Genomic DNA, 22,562 nt, shown 5'->3' with positions numbered 1-22,562 from the left:
GATGGTGTGGTTGGATGTTATCTTCTTGCTCACAGTCAAACTCTGGACTCTGTCTTTTCCATGCACTCAGTCCTCCTCCACACAGCCATAATGTGTAGCTAAATGCCTCATTTGTTACTGCTGCTGCTATGGGAATAGGGCCCAGTGCTACTGGCTTGTGCCAAGGCCTGCGGGGTAGTTGTGGAGGAGGCCGCTACTCCCTGTGCTGTCAGAACTACTAAGGCTGCATTCGCACCAAACCCGGCAATGCGTGAAAAATGGCAGTCCTCCCATTCATTTGAATGAGGACAGTGCGTTTACGCTGTGGGAGTAGGGACTGCATAGGGCTCAGCAAAAAAACACAGTGGTCGTGTGGCAAGAAGTTGAACCAGAATCATCATGCTGCGGTAGCCAATCACATACATGCAACTGCACATTCCTGGTGGATTACTTTGTAACGTGAACACCATATTCAACTGTTTACCTTGTGATCATTGCATTGAAAGATCAAACAGTTGTCACCATGAAAACTTTCCAGAGTTGTGAAATCCTGCCTGTGAATGTTCCAAACTGAAACCTTTTTCCATTGGCACTTTTGGCCGCAATGAGTCAAACCATGCCGCGTTGATTTGTGTTTCCATTACCAGTTCAAACACGCCAAAGTCAGGTCAAAGCATGCCTAACATCACCGCAACCCACCTCCAAACGTCACTGCAACCTGCCTCCAGGTAGAATGATGGGCTTCATCATCATTCAGGGATGAGCCGACTAACTGCCAGTTTAGCCTCCCGCTAACTTGAATGGGATAAAATGATTCCTGATGTGGTTCTTCTAAACTTTCCAAATGATATGAGACCGATTGGATCAAATTCTGATAGTGAAACGAGTCATTCCGCAGGGTTGTGACGCTCAAAAAATGTATCAACCGTTTTACATCCTCTCCGTTGACCACTAGTCACAGCCTGGTGCACCTGGGGGCTTGAGCAAACAATGATTAAGAGAGCGCTGCTTTTAAACGTCATTGACTCAAGACAAGCACATCATCAGTTAAAGACACACCTTCAAGCGGATAGCCCTGTTGTAATGGATATGCAAATCCTTGCTGTGCTAGGCTGACACATCAAATCAAAGCAAGTATATGGAAAACCCCCATTGGCTTCTGATAAGTCCTTAAATGCATTCATCTATATTTCCTGGATCATATTTCATTGTCTCACTGGTACCTCAAACAACACACCCTCACCACCAAAGCCCCCTGCGGCGTACTACCGGATTCCTACCTTTCAGAAAAATACAGTTGAATAATTAATCATTTTATATCAAAATCACAATTAGAAAGATTGATTGTCAAATCGCAGGAGCTACAACTGGAAGTTGGAAGTTTTAGTCGAAAACTGATTTTGCCAAATATAATGACAACTGTGGTGGTAAAATTGCTCAGCTGTAGCTAATAACCATTAATTCTGTGAGGTGTTGGCTTATTATGCTCTCCACATGCCAATGTCAGTACTATTTATGCTCGACCAAAAATTATTTATTGGAAAGATACGCTGTGCTCTACATATAGTAAAAACACACAGCAACAGCAGGCTCTGTGTTTTGGCCCAAATTCGATGACCTCTTGCACATTTGAATGCTGCTATTCCATAATATACACTGATCTTAATGAAATGCCTACCTGATTGTAAACACGTAGTGAATTATTGTAAAGGAGAATTAGGCTTCTTGTGCATTTTAGCCCACACAGTTTGTAAATAGCTATTAATATTTAAAACCACACCTATTCCTGACTGATCAGAACTTTTGTAATTAAGAATCATTAGACCGTATTTATTATTTTCTATTTATTTGCTTACACCTTCACTGTAAAGTTATCAAGACATGCCACAATGATGGTTAATGTATTGTTTTAATAGAAACATAAATATACTCTTATTCAACAAAAATTTTAAGGGGGAACATGTTTTTAATCCCATGTCTTATCTAGCCTATGTATTGGTTTTAAACTAAATTTATTTATATAATAAACCTATGCCTAAAATAACAAAACATGTGAATCCCTTGACTCAAATTATGTGAATCTACTAAATCAACTCAACTTCAAGTCATCTTTATCTTCATTGTCATCTTCACTATCATCCTGAGTGTGAGGCTGAGTCACAGCCTACGTTTTCCTCATATGACACAAGACATTGCCTGCTTTACAAGTGTGTGCAGTGCTGTCTTAGAGATGGCTCTGCTGTAAAAAGCACAGTGTAAATAAAGATAATTCATTTGTTCCGTCATTGTTAAGCCATAAACATCCATGTGGCGTAGTCTGTATGGAAAATGCAGCGTTCATTAAAGCAATTTTTATTAGAATCAAAAATGAATATAGTAAAGTAGCCGTCTGGACTTAAATGAGCAGTTGGCTGTTATGGACAGCTCTGTCAGTATCTAACTTTAAACTAATGTCATGTAACCTCTATTGGGTAAAATATTTGGCTGGCATGGCAGCAGTGAGTTTTTCATCCCTTCCCCTACCTCATTGTGAATGATAGAGCTGTTCATTTCTCTCTCCCAACTTGTAAAAACTGATATTGCAACATGCTGCTCTGATTAATTACTCCAAAATAAAAGTATGATGTGATTTGATCAATCATTGTCACTTGCTGTACTCAGTCTGACACATCTTGTCTCATCAATTTAGTTACTAGAATCTGTGAGTTCTCTTCTGTATTTAAATATGTTTAGACTTGGACTACACTTGTCCAAAGCCAGTATTATGTCATTATTCCTACAACAGGCAAACTAGCCATTATCAGTACATAATATGCCACATGTAAATGTCATGATGAAGCATTAAGTTATCTGATTCCAGCTACGTAGACACACAATAAACATACAAACATACATATCTTGTTTAAAACCATATAGGCAACCAATATGGGCACATTTACTTAAAATATAGTAATCAAAATTTAAATTACAATATTAGTCAGAAAAATCTCAATTACATATTTTACTAGAATCATTCAGCCTTAAATGGGCAGAATTAATTTGCTGAATTTGAAAGTGTTTTGCAGAAGTCTGCAAAAATATGCAAAATGCTGCCAATATGTCCCAGACTCCCAGCAGACTCATAATTATATGTTTACTATGCTCGTACAGCCAAATCCCTTCATTTAATTGAGGTATTTGTTGTTCTGAAGAAAAATCCAGGGAGTGATATGGCCTAGTTAGCATTGAACATTGAGTAAAGACTAAAAATCTTTTAATGCAGTTAAGAATTTCAGTGCATAAATAAGCTTTGGAATTATGAAACGGAAAAGAAATCAGCAATAATAGAAATACACCTACAAAGACCAAGACAGAGTCTCACACGCAGGGATTAGACGGCCACTGCTTTCACTTTCCTTCTCACACACTCAGCAATGCAACACATGTCCTCCAGTCTTTCCTCCTCCTCCATTTTTTGCTTTGAATTGACAGCATAGGCACAACACACATAAAGACTGGCATATCAATAAGCATTTTAGTTTCCCTCCTGGGTCCAAAATGGTGGAATGACGTTTTCCACTCCAGTCACAACAGCCTCTTTTCAAGAGGTACCTCACGTCACCTTCTCCCTGCTGATTCACCCCTCTCTCCTCTTTTCATTCTAATTGCTGTCAAAAATGTTCTCTTTCACTCTTTCTCTCTCCTTGACTATTATTTTGTTTCGGAGCACCGCTCTCTTCTGCTCTCTTGCATAACAATTCTTTGGTCTCAGGAACATCATGAGGACACTTTGTTTCTGATCCTTGCACCACCGGCTACCGGCTACCGGCTGCTTGTACTTTTGGTTTTACAGGAGCTAAGGATGATACTGGAGTGTTTGTGCCAAACATTAGAGTTTCCTGTCTCCTTTACAATGTTTGGGTTTCGTCTGCACACAGCATAGTTGGTGATATGATATGATATGCAGGCTTATTTTCCTACTATCAGAGAATATCCGTTGCTTTTGTCTTCTCTTCAGCATGAGAAACAATATAATAAAGACTAGACTCTGAGCTATATAATCAAAAATTAAGCTTTTTTTGTTTTTGTCAGAGTTTCTGTTTTATTGTTATGTTTATAGTGTGACTCTTCAGATGCCTCCTGTTAGACTGGATCATATTTCAGCCACTTTTATTTTGAGTAGTGTATGTGCCTATAAACATAAAATATGGAGTTGGCTGTTAACTTTGATTTCATATTGATTTTGTGATTTTATCTAGGAGTTTGGATAACATGTCAATGCCATGATAATCATATTTTTCTGGCTTAAAAGTAATGTGTCAGAGCTTTCTGTGCTTGTTAAACTGGTCCAGCAGGGAACAATAAAAAATGAATCCCACTTCCTGTTTGGTCACATCATAGCTATACATATGAGTCTTAGTGATTATCCCTGCTAATCTTCTCAGGTGTAAATAATCTTTTACAATTTCAATATGTAAAATCAGAAATGATTAAGATATTGTTCAGTGCAATGAACTGATTCACTGTTATGCATTACATAAGGAATAAAGGGGTTTTTTATTAGTTTGTTTTATTGCTGGACAGTATGACCAAAAATTTCACAGTATTTTTTAATATTTTGTGTGACTGGGCCTTTTATATAGGTTTATAGTGGCTTATTCTACTGTCAGGAGTACAAAGAGTTTATATGAATTATTTGAAAAGTTTGTTTCTGAGTCTGAATGAAAGTAAACACAGGAACTAGCCGCTTGTAGCAGTGAATCACCCACATATTCATCCACACACTCCGGTTTGTTTACATTTGTGAGGCTGACTTTCCACCAGGTAAAACTGCAAACATCACCAGCCGGAGATTATGTCAACTGTAGCTTATGTTAACTCCATAACCGGTAGATTCAAACTTTTTGCTGACGCCTTGTTGATGTGCTCTCTGCAAGCTGGTTTCTATACTCAGCCAAATATTGTTCTTTAGCAAACAGAACATCAGTCTCTAACAACACTCTATGATTGCTGGTGGATTGTTTGGACCAGTAGAGTGGTGACTCTTCTTACATCAGTTTCAGGAGAATCTCCCAGTTAAACTTACAGTATATGCAGATGATATCATTATTTAAGCCTCTCAACTTGTGCATTGAGAACTTCAGTATTTGGAGCAAGTAGCCAGTGAAAAATGAGGTCTGCAAAGTTAGTTGGCTACACCTATTATGTGTCAGATATATTTTATCAAAATTTAATATCCTCTGCTGATAATCTTATTTTCAGATTGTAGCTACAAGTTGTGAATATTAATTACACTGCCACTAAAATCTCAGCCAACAACAAGTGATTACAGATCTGAATTAAATCTTGGGATTGTTGGTATTTCTAACTTTAGTTACTTGCAAATGTTGAAAATGAAACGTATTAGGATTTGAAAAGGAATTTTAAAGGATTTGGGTTTGATAAACATGAGCATGTTCAATACTCAATTTGGTTTGGATAAGTCTGTTGAGCCCCAGATCTATTCTGAAAGCACCAGTAGTACAGTAATTACTGTAGTTAAAACCACCAAGTTTTTTTCTGGACACATTGGCTGTTCTGATCACACTCACGACCTTCCGTTTGTGAGACTGTGGCTTCAACAAGCAAGCTGCACTGCCTACAGCTGTGTCAGCATTCGTGCATTTGAAATGTTATGTTGCTGCTCGTGACTGATGGAGTTCACAGCGTGGAGCGCTGCAGCCGCATGTTCGGCTCTTCACAGATCACTGCACAGTTAAGCTTTCTGTCTGTTATTTAATTTGTTGGCTCTTATGTGCAGCACCACATGGGCTGCTTTGTTCATATTTCTGGCCTCTGTTGAAGATTAACGTTATCAGAAAACTCAGATTGTCATTGATGAAGGTGGAATGTATACATAATGAGAGCAGAGACGACACTAGAAGCCATCATGTCCAAGCAGTAACAACCCTCAAGCAGGTTATTTCAGTGTAGCTCAGCTCAGGTCTCTTCTGTTTTGCAGTTGTCTGTCAGTGAAATAGAGATGTTTGTCAGTTGGAAAATGTGGCTAAAGTTTTAGATTTAAGATAGGAGGAATGAGTCCTGGCTACTTTCCTTGTTTTAAAACTTGGATACATATCTGTGTTTCATCAACTTGGGATACAGTCGTCTGAAAGGTTTTTGCAATGCAAAACTGCCAAAACATGAGGTGTATGTTGATCAGTTTTGGGGCCAGGGCGTTGTCATATTCTGATGCGTGAAGGCTGAATTTCTTCTTAAACAGGATCAGGTTCTCATCTGCCCCCTTGTCGTAATAATTTTAAGCTTGAGTAAAACCGCAAACACTCCATGACCCCCTGCACTCTTGTGTAAACAGGAGGAGGCGGGGAAGCCTTGAAAATACACACACACACACACACATGCATACACACACACAGACTCTTCCCCGATTCTCTTTGTGTGTCCAATGTGGGATTACTGTGGTTGGTTCACATCTTCACTGAAGAGTGTCTGTCCTCGGGCAGAATCAGACGAACACGTGCCCTGAAAGCTGCGTGGTGTCAGGCCATCTCTCTGCTCCACTGCTTCACTCCCCCTGCAGCCTGCACATCCTCTCAGCTCGCCTCGCCTTCATCCCTGTTATTTGCCCTCCCACCCCATCCCCACTTGCGCCCCTCATCTTCTTCTCCCGTGTTCATTTCACAGTCTCCATTTCCAGCTCAACACTCTAGCAGTCTGCACTCGATTGGATTCCAAACCAATTTTGCCTCCATGAATACCTCTTAGTTCCGCTTTCCTTTTCACAATTACTTTCCAATTTTCAGCCCCATCCTGTTTCCTCTTGCAGTGGGCTGGTAGCTGATAGCCGCGGCCCTAGGAGCGGCCCATAAGAGAGCAAAAGCAAGCAAATTGACCTTGCTGTCTGATAGCTCAAAAGCTCCTTTGAACTTGAAGTGAGCACTTTGTTAACATGAGGCTGAGACTGTGACATCAGCACCTGTTGTTGTGACTCATGACATTGTGTTAGAGAATGATGGGATACTGAACCTCAGGCATTGCCCTAGATGGACTCTAATGTAGCCTCGCTTTGAGGACTTGCCTGAAGTCTCTGGAGTGGAGTGACTGCAGATCAGTAGTCAGCATTACATCAAGGAGTGTCCCTGTGTCCTTTGCTGCCAGAGCAGTGAGTAAATGCCCCCATGGTCATCATCATCATCATCATCAGCTGGACTTGTGTAACCATCCTTCCTAGAGTGATGAGGTTGTTTGTATTCAGATTAATGCAGCAGTGTGTTGCGGGCTGGGTCATGACACAAGGGTTAATGCCAGCAGATGCTTGTCCGGCGCCTCATTTTGGGAGCATGTTGCGTCTGCACATGAGCTAAAAAAGCCGCCATGAGTAGTGACTGACCCCTTAAACACAACTTTAATAAAAAAAAAATAAAAATAAATCTTGTTTACTTTCTTTCTGCCTTGAGCCTGAGTTACAAGTTCAGCTGTGTTTGTAGCATGCAGCAGCATCATGACTCCTGCTGTCATCTGCTAATCATCTGCCCATCTGTAATAAGCAGCTAAAGTCCTTTGCAGACACGCAATACGTAACATCGTTGGCTTCATCGGTTTGTTAAAGTGATGGCTTTTTGTTTTTGTTTCGTTTACAAAAAAGAGACAACGCTCGCACAAAATTTGCATCATTTAACATCCTGACATCACTGGATGAAAGGATATTTAATTTAATTCCTATTTGCTCACGTGCTCTATGTATGTAAAGTGTTTTGCTGGGTATATAATAATATAGCAAGGTTGTGCTTGACTGATCATTTCTGTGGTTGTAGGAGGTGTTTTTAATCTCTTTGCCCGGGTGGTGCTGCAAGGGGAAAACATTTTTTTTAAAAGATTAATAATACTACCTTTTTTTTTGCTAAATTTCCCTCTTTTTGATACTAAAACCTATGAATATATCCACTTAATTTGACTAATTTGGACAACTGAAGCCTCATATTATCTTCAGTTAAACTTTTAAATACATTTTTGCACAAAGCACTGTGATTTTGTCCCCCATAACTTACATTAGAAGTACATTTTGAAAGGATCTTTTAATGGGTTTTATTTTTTTTTAAATAAATGTATAACAGAAACAAAAAATCTCAATATGGATCCCTTAGATTTGTTTTTGAAAGAATTGTAACTTTTATTTTACCGTTGAAAAATCAACTTGTCAGTGCTCTCTGGTTGATAAACTATGTGATGACACTGTTCCTAAATTACCTCAAACCTCATTTGTCATTTCTGTACAGCAGTTTCTTGTTACTTATTGGCCAACATGTAGCCGATATATCTGCAACAAGCTTATATTGGCTGATAATTTGTTGTGTCTAGCTGTTGTTGTAAAGCCAGACTTTTGGATTGCACATTTGATGGAGCATTGTTGTTGGAGCAGTTTTACTCTTCTGTCTGAATGAGTGTGACAGTCAGTGTGATTCTTAGCAGAGACTTAGTGCGCTGCCAGTACATGGAGCCCTGTCCTCTCTGCATGCTCTACTCGTCTGTCTTGCTGTGTTAACGTCCTGTTAACCAGAGAAGCAGCCCATTTTTAGCCCTCTGCATCTGTTAATCAGGAATTTTAGCCTCTAAAACTGCTGCATTTGGAAATGTATCCACTCAATTGGGTGGAATTTTCGGGGTTCAAACCAAGTCAAGGTGGTGGACTGCTGCGAACACTGAGGATGTAAGCTATAATGATTATGAGGATGTGGTCAACTATCTCACACTGTGTGCACTGACCTCCATGTGTGTATGTGTCTTTGTTTTCTTTGAATAACCAGCGGTAAAGAGGCTGATGAAGGAGGCTGCTGAACTGAGGGATCCCACAGAGCACTACCATGCCCAGCCACTGGAAGTAAGTTCATCACAGGACACAACAGTGCAGTAGTGTGCCACTATTTCTTTATTCCCTCAGGTAGTTGAGCGCCACCACTTGAACAACACTTCCTGTGCTGATAATTAAGAAGTGACATGAAACATGGACAGATTATGTACAGTCAGATCATCTTTGGTAATCATACAGTTATTACCAAAAAGTTGACATTGTGAGTTAGAGGGAAGTCTGAAGAAGAATCCCTGTTTCATACAACCTGGATCTTATGAAGTAGTTTTTCTGTTATTTCTATTGGTAATTATAATTCATCAGATCTGAGAACACAGCAACATTGCTAGAAACAAATCAGACAGAGCAAGAACCAGCCAGATGACCAAAGCTTGTGAACAAACCACCAGATTAATCAACCTTATTAGGAAGAGAAAACAAACAAGAGCAGTAAATGATTACCTAAACTGTCTGTTGTAAAAAAGACATCATAGTTTACAGACCAACTTCCTGGACCTGCTTGCTGTACTTGTGTAGGCACACTGTGTTTCTGTGCACTGAGAGATTATTGGTGCTCACAATCAATTTTACCTCCAAATTATAATAATAAGACTACTAATAATAATTGTATGTAATTGCACAGCACTTTTCAAACAAGAGGCCCAAAGTGACTCACATGTGTGTTCAGACAGAAGGCGAAGCAAATTTTAGACCAGGCAGCGCAAATTGATAGACTCCTACAGACACAGTCAGTGCATCCTTTGCTAGCTAGCTTACAGCAAACGTACAGTTGGTATTTTGGTGGTTTGGGGTAAATAAACACAAACAGTCCAGTGGTCAAATAGGCAAGAATGAAGCAAGCAAAAATTTGCCTCACGTTTGTCTGAACACACAGTTAGAATATGTTCACTTTTGGACTGCAACACTAGTGAATCAATGGTTTATGTCATTTGGCTATACTCTTGGCTTGTTTACATCCTGTCTGATCAGCTGACTGACTGCTCTGTGTCTTATGATGTTGTCATGAACTGATAGAGATGTTGGCCAAAACTACAAAAATAATACAAAGATAAGATAAGGTGTGATAAACCATAATTTTCCTTTAAGTTATAGAGAGTCATTGTTGAAGGTATACAGTGAAGTTTTCATGGTAGATCCTGTCCAATCAAAATAACTGCAAAATTAACACAGCAAACCACTGTGGGGATGACACTCCACAGGGCACAACACTCATGTCAGACAGACATGTGAAGTCACAGCGTTACGTCTCTCCTCATGAACATATTGGTACTTTGTGCTCAATGCGACATTTTCTTCCTCCCTGCAGGATAACCTCTTTGAATGGCACTTCTCCGTACGCGGGCCCCCAGATTCAGATTTCGACGGTGGGGTTTACCACGGCAGGATCGTGCTTCCCCCAGAGTACCCCATGAAGCCCCCCAGCATCATCCTCCTCACAGTAAGACGCACTCGCACAAGCGAGGGCCACATCCCAATCTCATCCGATTATTCAACCGCTGAAGCGGAGCAGGAAGACGTCAAATCAGATGATCAAAGTGTGGAAAATGGACAGCATGTCATTTAACCCTCAGCCATTCCTGGTTGCATCACACGTAGTGGCAGTTGTCAGAACAAAGACACGGCTGTCATCACACTGTCAAAGGGTATTGCACTGGTTTAGTGAGAATATGAGATTGTCTTATTATATTCAGGCAGCTATATGACACCTACACTAATGACAGCCTTATAAAAGCCAGGGTATTCTGAATTGTTGTGACAGACACTTTTTCATCGTGTCCATTGATTTTTTCTTGTTTCTATTTCATTTTGCGTTCATTGTTTTTAAAGCTTTTGCAGAACATAACCCACCATTCCCTCGTTCCTCAGTGTTTCAAACCTCCATATAACTCTGCTCGTCCAAACTTTTTTTTAGCATGTATGTTTTATTCATGTATCTCTACCTACACACTCACCTCCACGTTCTTATTATTGCTTTCCCCCCTAGCCGAATGGAAGATTTGAAGTTGGGAAGAAGATTTGTCTAAGCATCTCTGGCCACCATCCAGAGACTTGGCAGCCCTCGTGGAGCAGTAAGTACTCTCAAAGACAACACTCCACTTCTACACATGTAGTTCATGCCCTGACCTCCTCCAGTTAGCTCTTTCTTCAACTGCAGGTCAGCGTCTTAATATAATCTGGAAAAGAATGAAGAATGAATATTATTTGTTGAGCTGGACAGTCATAGAAGTATCTTGTTGAGTGAAGACACTTTCATTTACACAAAAATTGGACTCAATTTATCGTGGCCTTTCTACATTTTGTGTGAGCTTTTTATGTTACTCATTTTTGTCATTTTATCTTCTTGGCTTTTTACTTGCAAAGCTTTTATTGCACTTACAGTAACATAACAGATATAGTTGTCAACTAGGCAGGGGTTCTAAGAGACAAGGTTTGCACATTACAAGTCAAATAAATCAATCAGATATCTGTGACACATATCTGACAGGATGTGGTCGATCTGCATATTTGTACTGACACAGACCAGAAACTATTTATTCATTGAATTTACAGAAAATGTGCTATATCTATATCAGGATATGAGTCTCTGGTCATATTGCACAGCCCTACGGTCTGAGTATTTTGATCACTCCCTGAGTTGAAATACATTCTATTGAACTGGTGGATTAAATGAAGTAATGTACTGACTATCTACTGGAATTTATGGATTTTTGGATTATAAAGTGTAAAGTGCTTCCTACCTGCTCTATTGGGATCCCTCTCCTCCAGCTCCCCTGCACTCTCTATCAGCGCCGAAATCACAGACAGACTCTCGTGACTGGGGTTTTTCTTCAACTGGAATTCTTCTCATGTTTGCTGTAATGATCTCCACTGTGTGACTGTAACTGTGGTTGTTACCAGCACTGCCACTCTACCTAAACGACGCAACTGCTTGAATTATGATGTCCTACACCGCCACACAGCTAAGGAGTTCAGCTTCCTAATTAACCCGACAAGGCATTTTTAACCTGCTGCCAAGAGTTTGGGATTTTAAGAAACAGACCTCTTTACATCCATAGAGGCTCACGCTGTGGCATCATCATGAAACTACCCCATACCAGGTGAGATGTAAAATATGGAGTGGATCACAGTGTACTGCAGAGTTTGCAGAGACTTCCATCCTCAGCTCTGTCTCCTGCCACCATGTAACTATTGATACACAATCTCTCATCGATAAATCCTTCCTCATACATGACCACATCTTGGACAAGGTTCTTGATTTCATGTGCCTAACTGAAACCTGGGAAAACCAGGGGACTACTCAGTGCTTAATGAGGCCTGCCCTCCCTCCCATCTTTCTACTATTGAATGCCTTGCTCCTCCTCACTCTGCTCCATGTCAACCAACATTGTAATTGTTGGTGATATGAATGTACATGTGGATTTGACATACCTGTCACCCCCTACTAAACGCTTTTTCAGAACTGGAAAAGCATGGACCCAGCCATCATGACCATGGACCTCCAGCACATCACCTGCCCAGCGTCTGCATCAGTGGATGAACTAGTGGCCCTCTACAATACATCTCAGAGCAGTGTTGTTGATCTTCATGCCCCTGTCAAGACAGGTGAGATCAATTTTTCAGGCTCTGCTCCCTGGTTCATTCATGACCTGGGTAAAATAAAAACAGCTGCACGTGTCCTGGAATGACGCTTCAGACGCTCTGGGCTCACTGTCCATAAATTGAACCTCAGAGTTCCTTAAAGATGCTTGGTCACAGTTCCACTCCAATTTATTAATAACAATCCTGGCAACCCTAAGCGTCTTTTTTCCACCATAAATCATCTCCTGAGGCCACAGTCATCTTCCCCAATTCAGGCATCAGAAGAGCGATGTAACAACTTCATTAATTTTTCAGAGCCAAGGTCAACAATATCCGCTCTCTGATATCCAAATCTTCCTCTCTGCCTCCTCCTGTCATTGACCCTCTGTCTGGGAACTCGTCTTTACACCATTTTACTGGCGTCAGGCAGAGCCACATTGAGGAAATCCTTAGGAAGATGAAACCCTGCACTTGTGCCCTGGACTAGAGTTCTGTGAGGACTTTTTTCTTAATCCCGCTCCCGCCCACTCCTTCTGGATTCCTGACCATTACTGCCCGCACTCGCAATGTGTGTGTCCACTCCCACCAGCTCCCACAAACATTCTGACCATTCACGCCTGCACAGTAGAGTTGCATTGATTTTGTGTCTTCTCCCGTCCCCCAGGGAAGACACTTTATTTTACAATGTAGTATTAATAAAAAAATGCACTCCTAATGATGATGGCATGCAACTTGAAGCAAGCTTACAACTCCTCTGTTACCTCCTAAATAAGCACAAAGTAGAAATAACCTGCAGTGTTGCAATATGCAAGCATTGTTTGGTGTTTCTGTTCTTTGCTTGTTCAGGTGAAGTAGGCAGGTTGCTGCAGCGGCTGGTGCGCACTTATGAGTGTGTGTATGTGTGTGAGGAGGAGTGGCAGCAGGTAGCGTTGTCAGAGGGCACCAGGATAAGCACTGACTGAGCACTCAGCTCGGCTCTGTGAAGGTCAGCCTGCAGTGCTGGCTAAATCCCGGGACGTCCAGTATATTTTTTGACCACCTGCTCCAACTCGCAGCAAAGTTAAAACTGCCCTCTCCCGCAAGATTTGCCCTGGGTCCCACAGAACCTGCGGGATCCCAATCCCAATGCAGTCCTCTGCCCTGGACCCCATTCTCACAGCTCTGCTCAAATCATACATCCCCATTCTCAGTCCCCTGATCACCCAAACTGTCAATCTCTCCCTTCAAACTGGTAGTGTTCCATCTGCCCTCAAGGTCGCAGTCATCCACCCCCCCTCCTCAAGATGCCCACCCTGGACCCTGCAGGCTCCCCTTCTTTCCTGATTCTCCTTGACCTGAGCGCTGCACTTGACACTGTGGATTACCCTCTCCTTTTAGAGTACCTCCACACCAACATTGAACTCTGCACTTAAGTGTTTTCAGTCCTACCAGAAAGGTAGATATTTTAATAGCTCACATGGTAAATTCAGTACAACGTTTATATCCACTAATACCTTCAGTACAACAGTCATGTCATACTTTTTTAATGCACATCCTTTTTTTGCTTTTGTTTTTCTCCAATTTCAGTTCCGTCTGCTCTGATGAAATTGAATACTTCCTGCAGACTTTTCATATTGTATAGCAATCCCAGAAATGGAGGAATTACGCCTTTTGAGCCATACAGTGTGTGCAGCAAATAAGGTGTTTTATTGACAGTAGCTTAGCAGCAATTAACTACGAGATGGAAGTGACTGGAAATAATTAGTGAATGAAAACAATATTGTGTTTGAGAAGAGAAACTCAGTATGTACTTAATGCTGTGGAAATGTAGACTATCCTGAATTTATCAAGACAACAGGTGAACATGAGTTTTCATTAACAACTAGTTAAATAAGGTAAATTGTAATTAAATTTCTGAATCTGAGTTAAATAAAGGCCCCGGCCACGACTAAGAATTTACAGTATTAACTTTTAACCACAGAGTTGAAGGTGCTTTTGAAGTCTTATGTTTGAATATGAACCTGTAGACTTTAGGCCTTCCATTTCACATGAGTGTTCACCACTTTTGTACAACATGGACCAACTAAAATCTTCAAATTTTGCCAATTTATGCAATGTGAAGTTTAAAATGTGTAAAACACCCAAATGCTGTCCCAAAACTAACATGTGTCTTGGCGATTTGTTGGTGATTTTTGGTGTGACATTTGGAGGTTCTAGATTTTCCTATGACCAAGCGTGTATACTTACCGTTGGTCACTACCTGATGGTGAGCCTGCACATAGGCAGAAGGCCATGTTTCTGTACCTCCAGCGTCAAAACTGATAATGTATTTCTACCAAGATCTCATTTTAGTTCTCTACTGGTGATCTGTTTTTTTTGCTGAGTGGTGCTTTCATGTAACTTCTCAGCATGGGACTTTAATCAGACGGAACTCAGTGGGAGATGGTGCATCTTCTTCAAAGCACTTTTTCCCTATCGACTCCCTCTCATGACCAAAAAAAGGCTCAAATCAATAACAGAATTAAATCAAAAACAAAGGTTGCCTTGAAGCTCTTTCTAACAGGTACTGCAGGTCACATGACTAGCCATGCCTTAGAGATTTCACTTCCCCTGCTGGGCTTATAAAGTGTTGTGTACAAGTTGTCTCTCGTCCTTTTTGGAGTGACCACAGAAGGCCTGGCTGGATAATTGTACTGCCAAACATCACAGGCAGGCCAGCTTTAGTGATTCCAGGGTTACACTCACTACTGTTGGCTCCTGCTTAAGTTCATATGCTACGCCTACATATTTAATCAAGTGTGGCTAAGTAATTCAAACATTCCCTCTGATGTCTATTTGGAGGAGATATTTGTTTTCATATTTTACATATTTCTATTTATTTCAATGCATTTATAAATATATACTTATTTATGAATATATTTGTACATTTTCCCTCTAGCTGTTTTTTTCAGGGGTAAGAAGTAAGAGTAATTTTTAAAATATACATATTACTTGTTTATTCTGGGAACATTGACTGAGCATTAAGCTTTTTTATGGGCTAGAAGGATATACAATATATGACAACTACAGTAATAACAATAAAATGTCAAATAAAGCAAATAACTAGCAGACATGTCTGGCAAGAGTGATATACAGCAATAAAAACAGTAAAATGACAAAAATTCAAATAAATAAATACAAACAAGTCTGCCAAAAAGAATATACAACAATAAAAACAATAAAATGTAGAAAAGATCAAATAAAAACAATAAATAGCAACCATGTCTGTGAATCAACCAAAGCAGGAACACTTTACAACAACCATATCATCCAACAGACTATCAATACCTCTTATACGTTTGGCCATACATTGTTAGATACATTTTCATAGAATCCTGACAAGGAGGAAAAGCACGCACACACACACACACACACACTCATTCATTTATCCTAGCAGGATAAATTTAAGTTAGCAGGGACTTAACAGACTTACTGCTGTTATCAAAGTAAAATGTGCTACTGCTTCTTCTTGTACTAATTGAAGAGCGCACACTTAACACAACTTCACTGGTGGAAACGGGTAACTTTCTGCTTTTACTTTGATTTTTCTGGTTACTTTGAATTAAGTCCAATTTATGTAATGGGTTTTCATCTCAGGCCGTGCTGCAACTGCATAATTTGACAGGGTGTGTAGTTCCGATATCCATTGTCACTCCTAGGAGCTCTGTTTGAAAAAGGGAAAATGTTGCCAGTCTAATAACTGTTCTTTTCATAAAGTAGGAGATTTTCAACTGATGTTACAGATTGGTGGTGAAGATGCTATTGCCGTTAAGGTTGTCAGTATTTTATTGTGAAAGATGATTTATAACTAGCCATTAGATACAATATTTTAATGAATAATAGTGAAGTCAAATGCTGCCGTGTCCCCGCATGATCCCATATTCTTATAAGTTACACGCTATAATGAGGAAGTAGTGAGTTGTAACAACTGAAGTGTTCTCTTGGTAATATTTAACAAAGCATTGATGACTACCATAAATGAGTGCAAGTAAATATCAGAAACCTGGAGCTTTAATTCCAGTTTTGAGCCCAGTATGCTACCTGGACTCCTGGAGTACTGAACACAGCACCTGATCCAGGTTTCTGATCACTGTCTGTAAGGTGAGCAGATGTGTTTTCAGCCCAAGTTACTTAAGTTAGTCTGAGTTTCTAAGTTGGTCAGTGGTCAGTCAGTGTAACAAGAACAGTGTTAATGCAGGGGATATATTTTATTGTTGCTCCCATGTTCCATTAAAGTCAGGCCTGCCAATTATTCCATAACACTCAGGCAGAGAGAGCTGTTAAATGCACATCTTCTTCCACCTTATTAAGATCACCATTAAAAATTTGTCACTGAACCTCCCATCCCCATATCCTCTTTCTCCTCACAGTGTGAGAAGTAAAAAGCACTCTTTATATAACCACAAAAACAATCAGATCTGATTTTAAATGCTTTATTCATGTAAACTACATGTTTTGAATATCCAGCAAAACTCTTACACATCCACCTTTTTCTTCTGTGTTTTTCAACTGACTGCTGTTCTCCAGCAGTGACACCTCTCTGTCTCACACACCAGGTGGCAAATGCAGCATGGGAATTGTGGCCCATTGTCCTGTCATGTCTGAATAAAGCCGTAACAGACATTTACATCAGCCATGACAAAAAGCATCACTTTAAGACATGGATGAAGCCAGCGATGTTCCGTAGAGACACAATGTATCAGAGCTGCAACAATTAATTTAATCGATTAGTGAATCAACAGAAAATTGTCAACTATTTTGATAATGGATTAGTTGTTTCAGTAATTTTTCAAGCAAATACACCAAACACTGATCCAGTGTGAGGACGTGCTGATTCTTCTGACATACTGTATAACAGTCAATTGAATATCTTTAGTTCTTGACTGTTGATGCACAAAACAAACTAACTGAAAGCATCAGAGTGGGCTAAGAAATTGTGAATGGCATGTTTTCACAATTTTTGAACATTTCATAGACCCAGCAGTTAATCGAGAAAATAATTACCAGATTAATTGATAATGAATAAAATCATTAGCTGCAGCCCTGCAGTTTACTGCGAAATTTGGACGCCTGTGAATCAGAGACAAATTCCACCAATTAAAAATGAAATTGACAACAAAGGGAGTGTGTTCAATAAGATTTGGAACCCTGTACTTTTGCTTTTTTTCAGGGGATTTGTCATTTTTCTCATTTTTTATGTTTTTAAATTATTTCAATTTGTACTTTTTAAAGGAAAAAACTGCTTTGTGTTTAATTTCTGACTGTGGTTTTTGTTGTTATTATGGATGTGCTGTGTTCCTTTGTGGGGGTTTTTTTTGTTTGTTTGTTTTTTTGTAGTTTTCTCTCTGTTCCCAAAAAATAAACACATATTTGTTAAAAAATGATAATAATAATTAATGAATTATAAACTTCTATCCCATTGAGGTCATGAGAGACAAAAAGAGGGGAAACATGCGCCAGTACAATTTACTGGTAAACAGTAGAAAAGCAAAAGAATGATGAGCCCCCCCCTTCATAAATCTGGATACTGTCAGAATTATGTGTGTAGTGAGATGAATAACCTGGTTTCATATGTTTCATGGAGTTTGTTTGTACAAATGTTCCAAGACAGATGCAATAAACTCCCTCAACAAATGTGCTGTTTGCTCATTTTCAGAGGAAGTATTGACGAATATCATTTATGAATTATTATCATTACTAGATTGGGAGAGTTGATCATTATCATAATTGATGCCCTAAATTTGCCTTATAAGATGCCCTTTTTTGCTCCATTTGTGGGCAAATTTCATTCACAAAAATGTTCCCAAAGAGTAAAAAGAAGAATTTGAGGTTGAAGATATGAATCCATCAGAGCAGCACTCTACTGTGACAAAAACAAAGAGGGAACGCTCTGACATGAAGTTAGATGTTAAAAAATGTTTTTCTAAAGCAAAGCGCTGCATGACTAATATGAGAGGCAGTTTTGTTAAAGATATTAGAGGAGAGAATATTACAGCCTACAGTAGATGATGTTACACTGTCAGCTGCAACACAACATGATAGTGGACACAAATACCTTGAGCCAGCTGTTAATCTTTTCATACAAGTGTTTCTTGCATGAGGCCCATTGTTTGCTACCTATTACAATAAAATCCAATGTAGATAACCCTAAAACTAGGCTTATCTTCCAAAGATCGTCAGATATAATGTGCTTCCAGATGTTTTATTCAGTATATGCATAGATTGGAGCACAGACCAAACACAGCCAGTCATAACATACTGTAGACACAAACAAAGCCCTGACCCCGACCATATTGTTAAAACGTGTCCCGTGCCAGCTGGAGAATGTGAGTGCAGACGCATGGTGGATGTCCTCACAGAGGCTGGGTTAAATCCAGGCTTATGCTCAGAAACAAAGCATCATTCCCACTTATGTAACATGGGTACTGAACATGACCACATGTGCAGCCTGTCGTGTAATTTCACCTTCTCTGTTTTACTCAGCAATGTTGAACGTGCTCTGTTTTTAATTTTTCCTCATCTCCTCTTTGTTTATTTCTCCTCTTATCTGTTTCTCTTTCAGTACGAACCGCCCTAATAGCTATAATCGGATTCATGCCAACAAAAGGAGAGGGAGCAATAGGATCTCTTGATTATACCCCAGAGGAGAGGAGGGCCCTTGCCAAAAAGTAAGATTTGGTTGATGAAAACCCTTCCAATTTCTACTCTCTGCAGAGCATGTGTTGTGTATGCAGCGCTGTGGATGGAGAGTGATAATGAGGTGAGTGTGGAGAATGGCGTGGAACACTGTGTATCGTACAGATGATATGATCTTCGCATGCTGGATTAGCAAACACACAGGCTGAGGGTTTTATCAGTGTGGGTATGACATCTGTGATGCTGATTAGACGGCATTAAAACTGCAAACTTCATACAAGCATGTAATGTAATCAGCACCTGAGCCTCACTGGGCATGCCTCCTACTAATAACTGCCTTGTCACATAGGCAAAGGAGCGTGTCCAAGCCAGTCCTGCTTTTGCAAGATGACAAATTCATTATCGCCAAAATACCCAGTCTCTGGAGGGAGCATGAGTGGGCATGTTGCTCTTCATTTCACACTGCATTTCCCTCAGAGAAAATGCTATAATGCCAGAGAAGGAGAGGAAAGTTTTAAGAAGAGATTGATTCAGTGTGTCTAAGTTCAGTAGGCAGAGCTCAATAGTGTGGGAGCTCTAATAGCAAAAGCCTGATCACCCTTAGTAACAACTGTTACCTGGAAGTAACCAGCAGGGCTCCATCTGCGGATCTTAATGGCCGAGAGGGCACATACCAGGCCGATAAACCAGAGATGTATGTAGGCGCAAGGTCGTTCAAAGCCATAAAAGTGAGCAATAAGATTTTGATATCAATGTGAAATCTAATCCTGTTAGTAAGTCGAGCAGCAACTTTTTTTTACCAGTTTGAGATGGTGGAGGGAGTCCTGGCTGATACCCAAGTAAAGTGTGTTGCAGTAATCAAGCCAAGAATAGATGAAAGCACATACAACTTTTTATAAATCAGCAATTAATAAGAATTGCCTAATTTTAGAGAGTATCTTGAGCTGGAAGAAACATGACCAAACAACATTTTTGACTTGATCGCCAAGGTTAGCATCAAAAGAGCTGATGGAAATCAGGGGGACGAACAGAATGACCTCAGACTTATCATCATTAAATTTAAGGAAATTTGGGGACATCCAGGATTTAATATCAGAGAGACAAGCTGTAAGATTTGCTAGGCTGCTAGGATCTGTGGGTTTTAATGGCAAATACAACTGACTGTTGTCAGCAAAAAAGTGGTAAAACACATCATGGTTCTGAATAACATGGCTGAGAGTCAGCATGTATATGGAGAACCGAAGGTGGCCAAGAACAGACACCAAAACTCAACTGAGCCATCGAGGAAGCAGAATTACCCAGAGCAACGGAAAAGGTTCTGTTGGTGAGGTATTAGCTTGATAAGCTGAGAGAAGAGGATACCATGATCAATTGTGTCAAATGTGGCGCATAAAGCTAAAAGAACTAAGATCTGTCTGCAGTCAGCAGTAGGTCATTGGTTACCTTAAGAAGAGCTGTCTTGGTTCTCAAGGATGTGATTTTTCCAGATTAATCTGGAAAAATTCCCCCCAAAACATTTTGAGGGGTATGAGCTTGGAGTGCCATGGTGTTGGAAATAGTCAGCGCCAGTTTTTAGCAGTATTTCCATAGTAAATAAGCAGCTGTGTGTGTCTGGCTGTGGATGGTGGAGCTGTTGAATGGATTTGTGGAGTTTGTTGGTTGCAGCGGAGGCAGAGCAAGCAGCCGTCGGACTTCACATCTGTTGATCCCCGCAGGACTCCACTCAGATCCAGACTGTCTAGAGAATGTTTATGGTTTGTTTGCTGTTTGACAGGCAGCTAGGAGGCTCAGTTATCTGTGAGGGAGTTTTCTCTGACGGCTGAAAGTCCAGTTTTCATGCAGTTTGTGATCCCGGCATTAATCACGGACACTGTGAGAGGACAAGAGTTTAAACTTCCAGACTAACAGATGTTGCAGATTTAGAAAGATTTCAGGCTAAATAAAGTGATTGTTCTGCCTCTTAACAGTGAGATTGATGAGTCAGACAGTGAACCTGGGTACTAATAGTTTGTCTAGTTGTCTCAAAGGAGTTATTTATAGTCTGTTTGAGATTTTGAGTTTTTCAAGTGATGATCAATAAGTGTGTGCTCGTAAATCATCCTTTAAATCTGGTTATTAAAAGCTCTGCTTGAAAAAATGCAAGTTTGTAAATGTGTATAAATGATTTGTTGTTGTATATAGAAAAAATTATGTTTAAATGAAATTTTGTGGAGCTTAAACAAATAGTCGAGTAATCGGTTAGTTGATTGACAGAAAATTATTTAGCAACTATTTTGATTATTAATTAATCGTTCAAGTTAATTTCCAAGCAAAAATGCCTAAAATTTGCAGATTCTAGCTTTTCTAGTTTGAGGATTTGATGCTTTTTATAGTTTAGAGTATTTTGGGGTTTTGCACTGTTGGTTGGATTAAACAAGACATTCAAACACATCACCTTGGACTCTTAGAAAAGTGAGATGGATATTTTCATCTGATTTCTATCACTGTACAGACTGAACAACTAATAATTGAATTGACAATATAATCCTAATCTGATTAGAGCTGCGATAAAAGATTATCATCATTGATTAATCTGATAATTAATCATTTGGTCTGTAAAATGTCATAAAACTGTCCAAGGTGACTTTTTCAACCTGCTTTTTTCGTCCGACTTACAGTAAACATAAAATATATCATTTATGATGATTGAACGCAACAGAAAAGCAGTAAATACTTGTTATGACTTATACGGTTAAGTATGTTGGGTCAAGGTAACCCTCATCCAAATTAGACTTCTTTAGCAATGGCTGAATAATAGCATGCTTCAAACTGTTTGGAAAAGAACCAGAAGCCAGAGCGTCTGGTTCGAGAGGAAATAAAGTGGAATTAAAGGAAGACGAATTAAAAGCTTTACAGAATTTAGCTGCAGAACCGGTGTTGAGAACGTGAGAATATGTTGTAGTGTGGAGATTAGGATATAGGGGCTATAGTGGAAGTTTAAAAACAACAGCTTTATGGTCAATTACCAGTAGCAGTTGTCCCGAATCATGATTCCTGTCCTGTTTGTCCTGAAAATTAGACTAAACCTGAGTTTTGATTAGTGTAGCTGCAGGCAGCCACAGAGGAGTGATCTGACATGCACATCACGCAGACACATGTGATAGGCACTGCACTGATGACATGAATAAAATAAAATGAATTTTATGTAACAGATAATGATTTACACACTATTACATACAACACAGTGATTGTTTCTTTTTCCTTATGACAGACAGTTGACTTCATGAACAAAAATAATACATTTTAGTGTTGAATTTGGACGTCACTTTGACTTGACGTGCCTAACCCTAACCCTATAAGATCATCTACTGAAATGTCAAATGTCAACATACAGCTAATGTGACTCAGGCAGGTCTGAAACATGTCAGATTAATGTCTGAATCATACAATAATCAGGATTTCACAGAAACATCAGAACTGATGTTCTGTTTGTTGCCCACAGCTGGCTGCAGCGTCACACAGCAGC

At 39.8% G+C, this 22,562-nt stretch overlaps 1 protein-coding gene across 1 annotated transcript in view; it reads left to right on the top strand.

Annotated features, from left to right (window-relative positions):
• Positions 1-22,562, top strand: part of ube2j1 (ubiquitin-conjugating enzyme E2, J1) — a 48,817-nt gene that overhangs the window by 9,543 nt on the left and 16,712 nt on the right. Inside the window, exons 2-5 of the mRNA XM_067571614.1 lie at positions 8,763-8,836; positions 10,131-10,262; positions 10,809-10,893; positions 18,984-19,089. Coding sequence (XP_067427715.1) covers positions 8,763-8,836; positions 10,131-10,262; positions 10,809-10,893; positions 18,984-19,089 — 397 coding nt within the window. The remainder of the gene's footprint in view (positions 1-8,762; positions 8,837-10,130; positions 10,263-10,808; positions 10,894-18,983; positions 19,090-22,562) is intronic.

This window comes from Thunnus thynnus, chromosome 18, assembly GCF_963924715.1.
Source record: "Thunnus thynnus chromosome 18, fThuThy2.1, whole genome shotgun sequence".
Classification (NCBI taxonomy): domain Eukaryota; kingdom Metazoa; phylum Chordata; class Actinopteri; order Scombriformes; family Scombridae; genus Thunnus; species Thunnus thynnus.
Note: the sequence above shows the minus strand (reverse complement) of the source record. Positions and strands in the feature narration are given on the sequence as shown.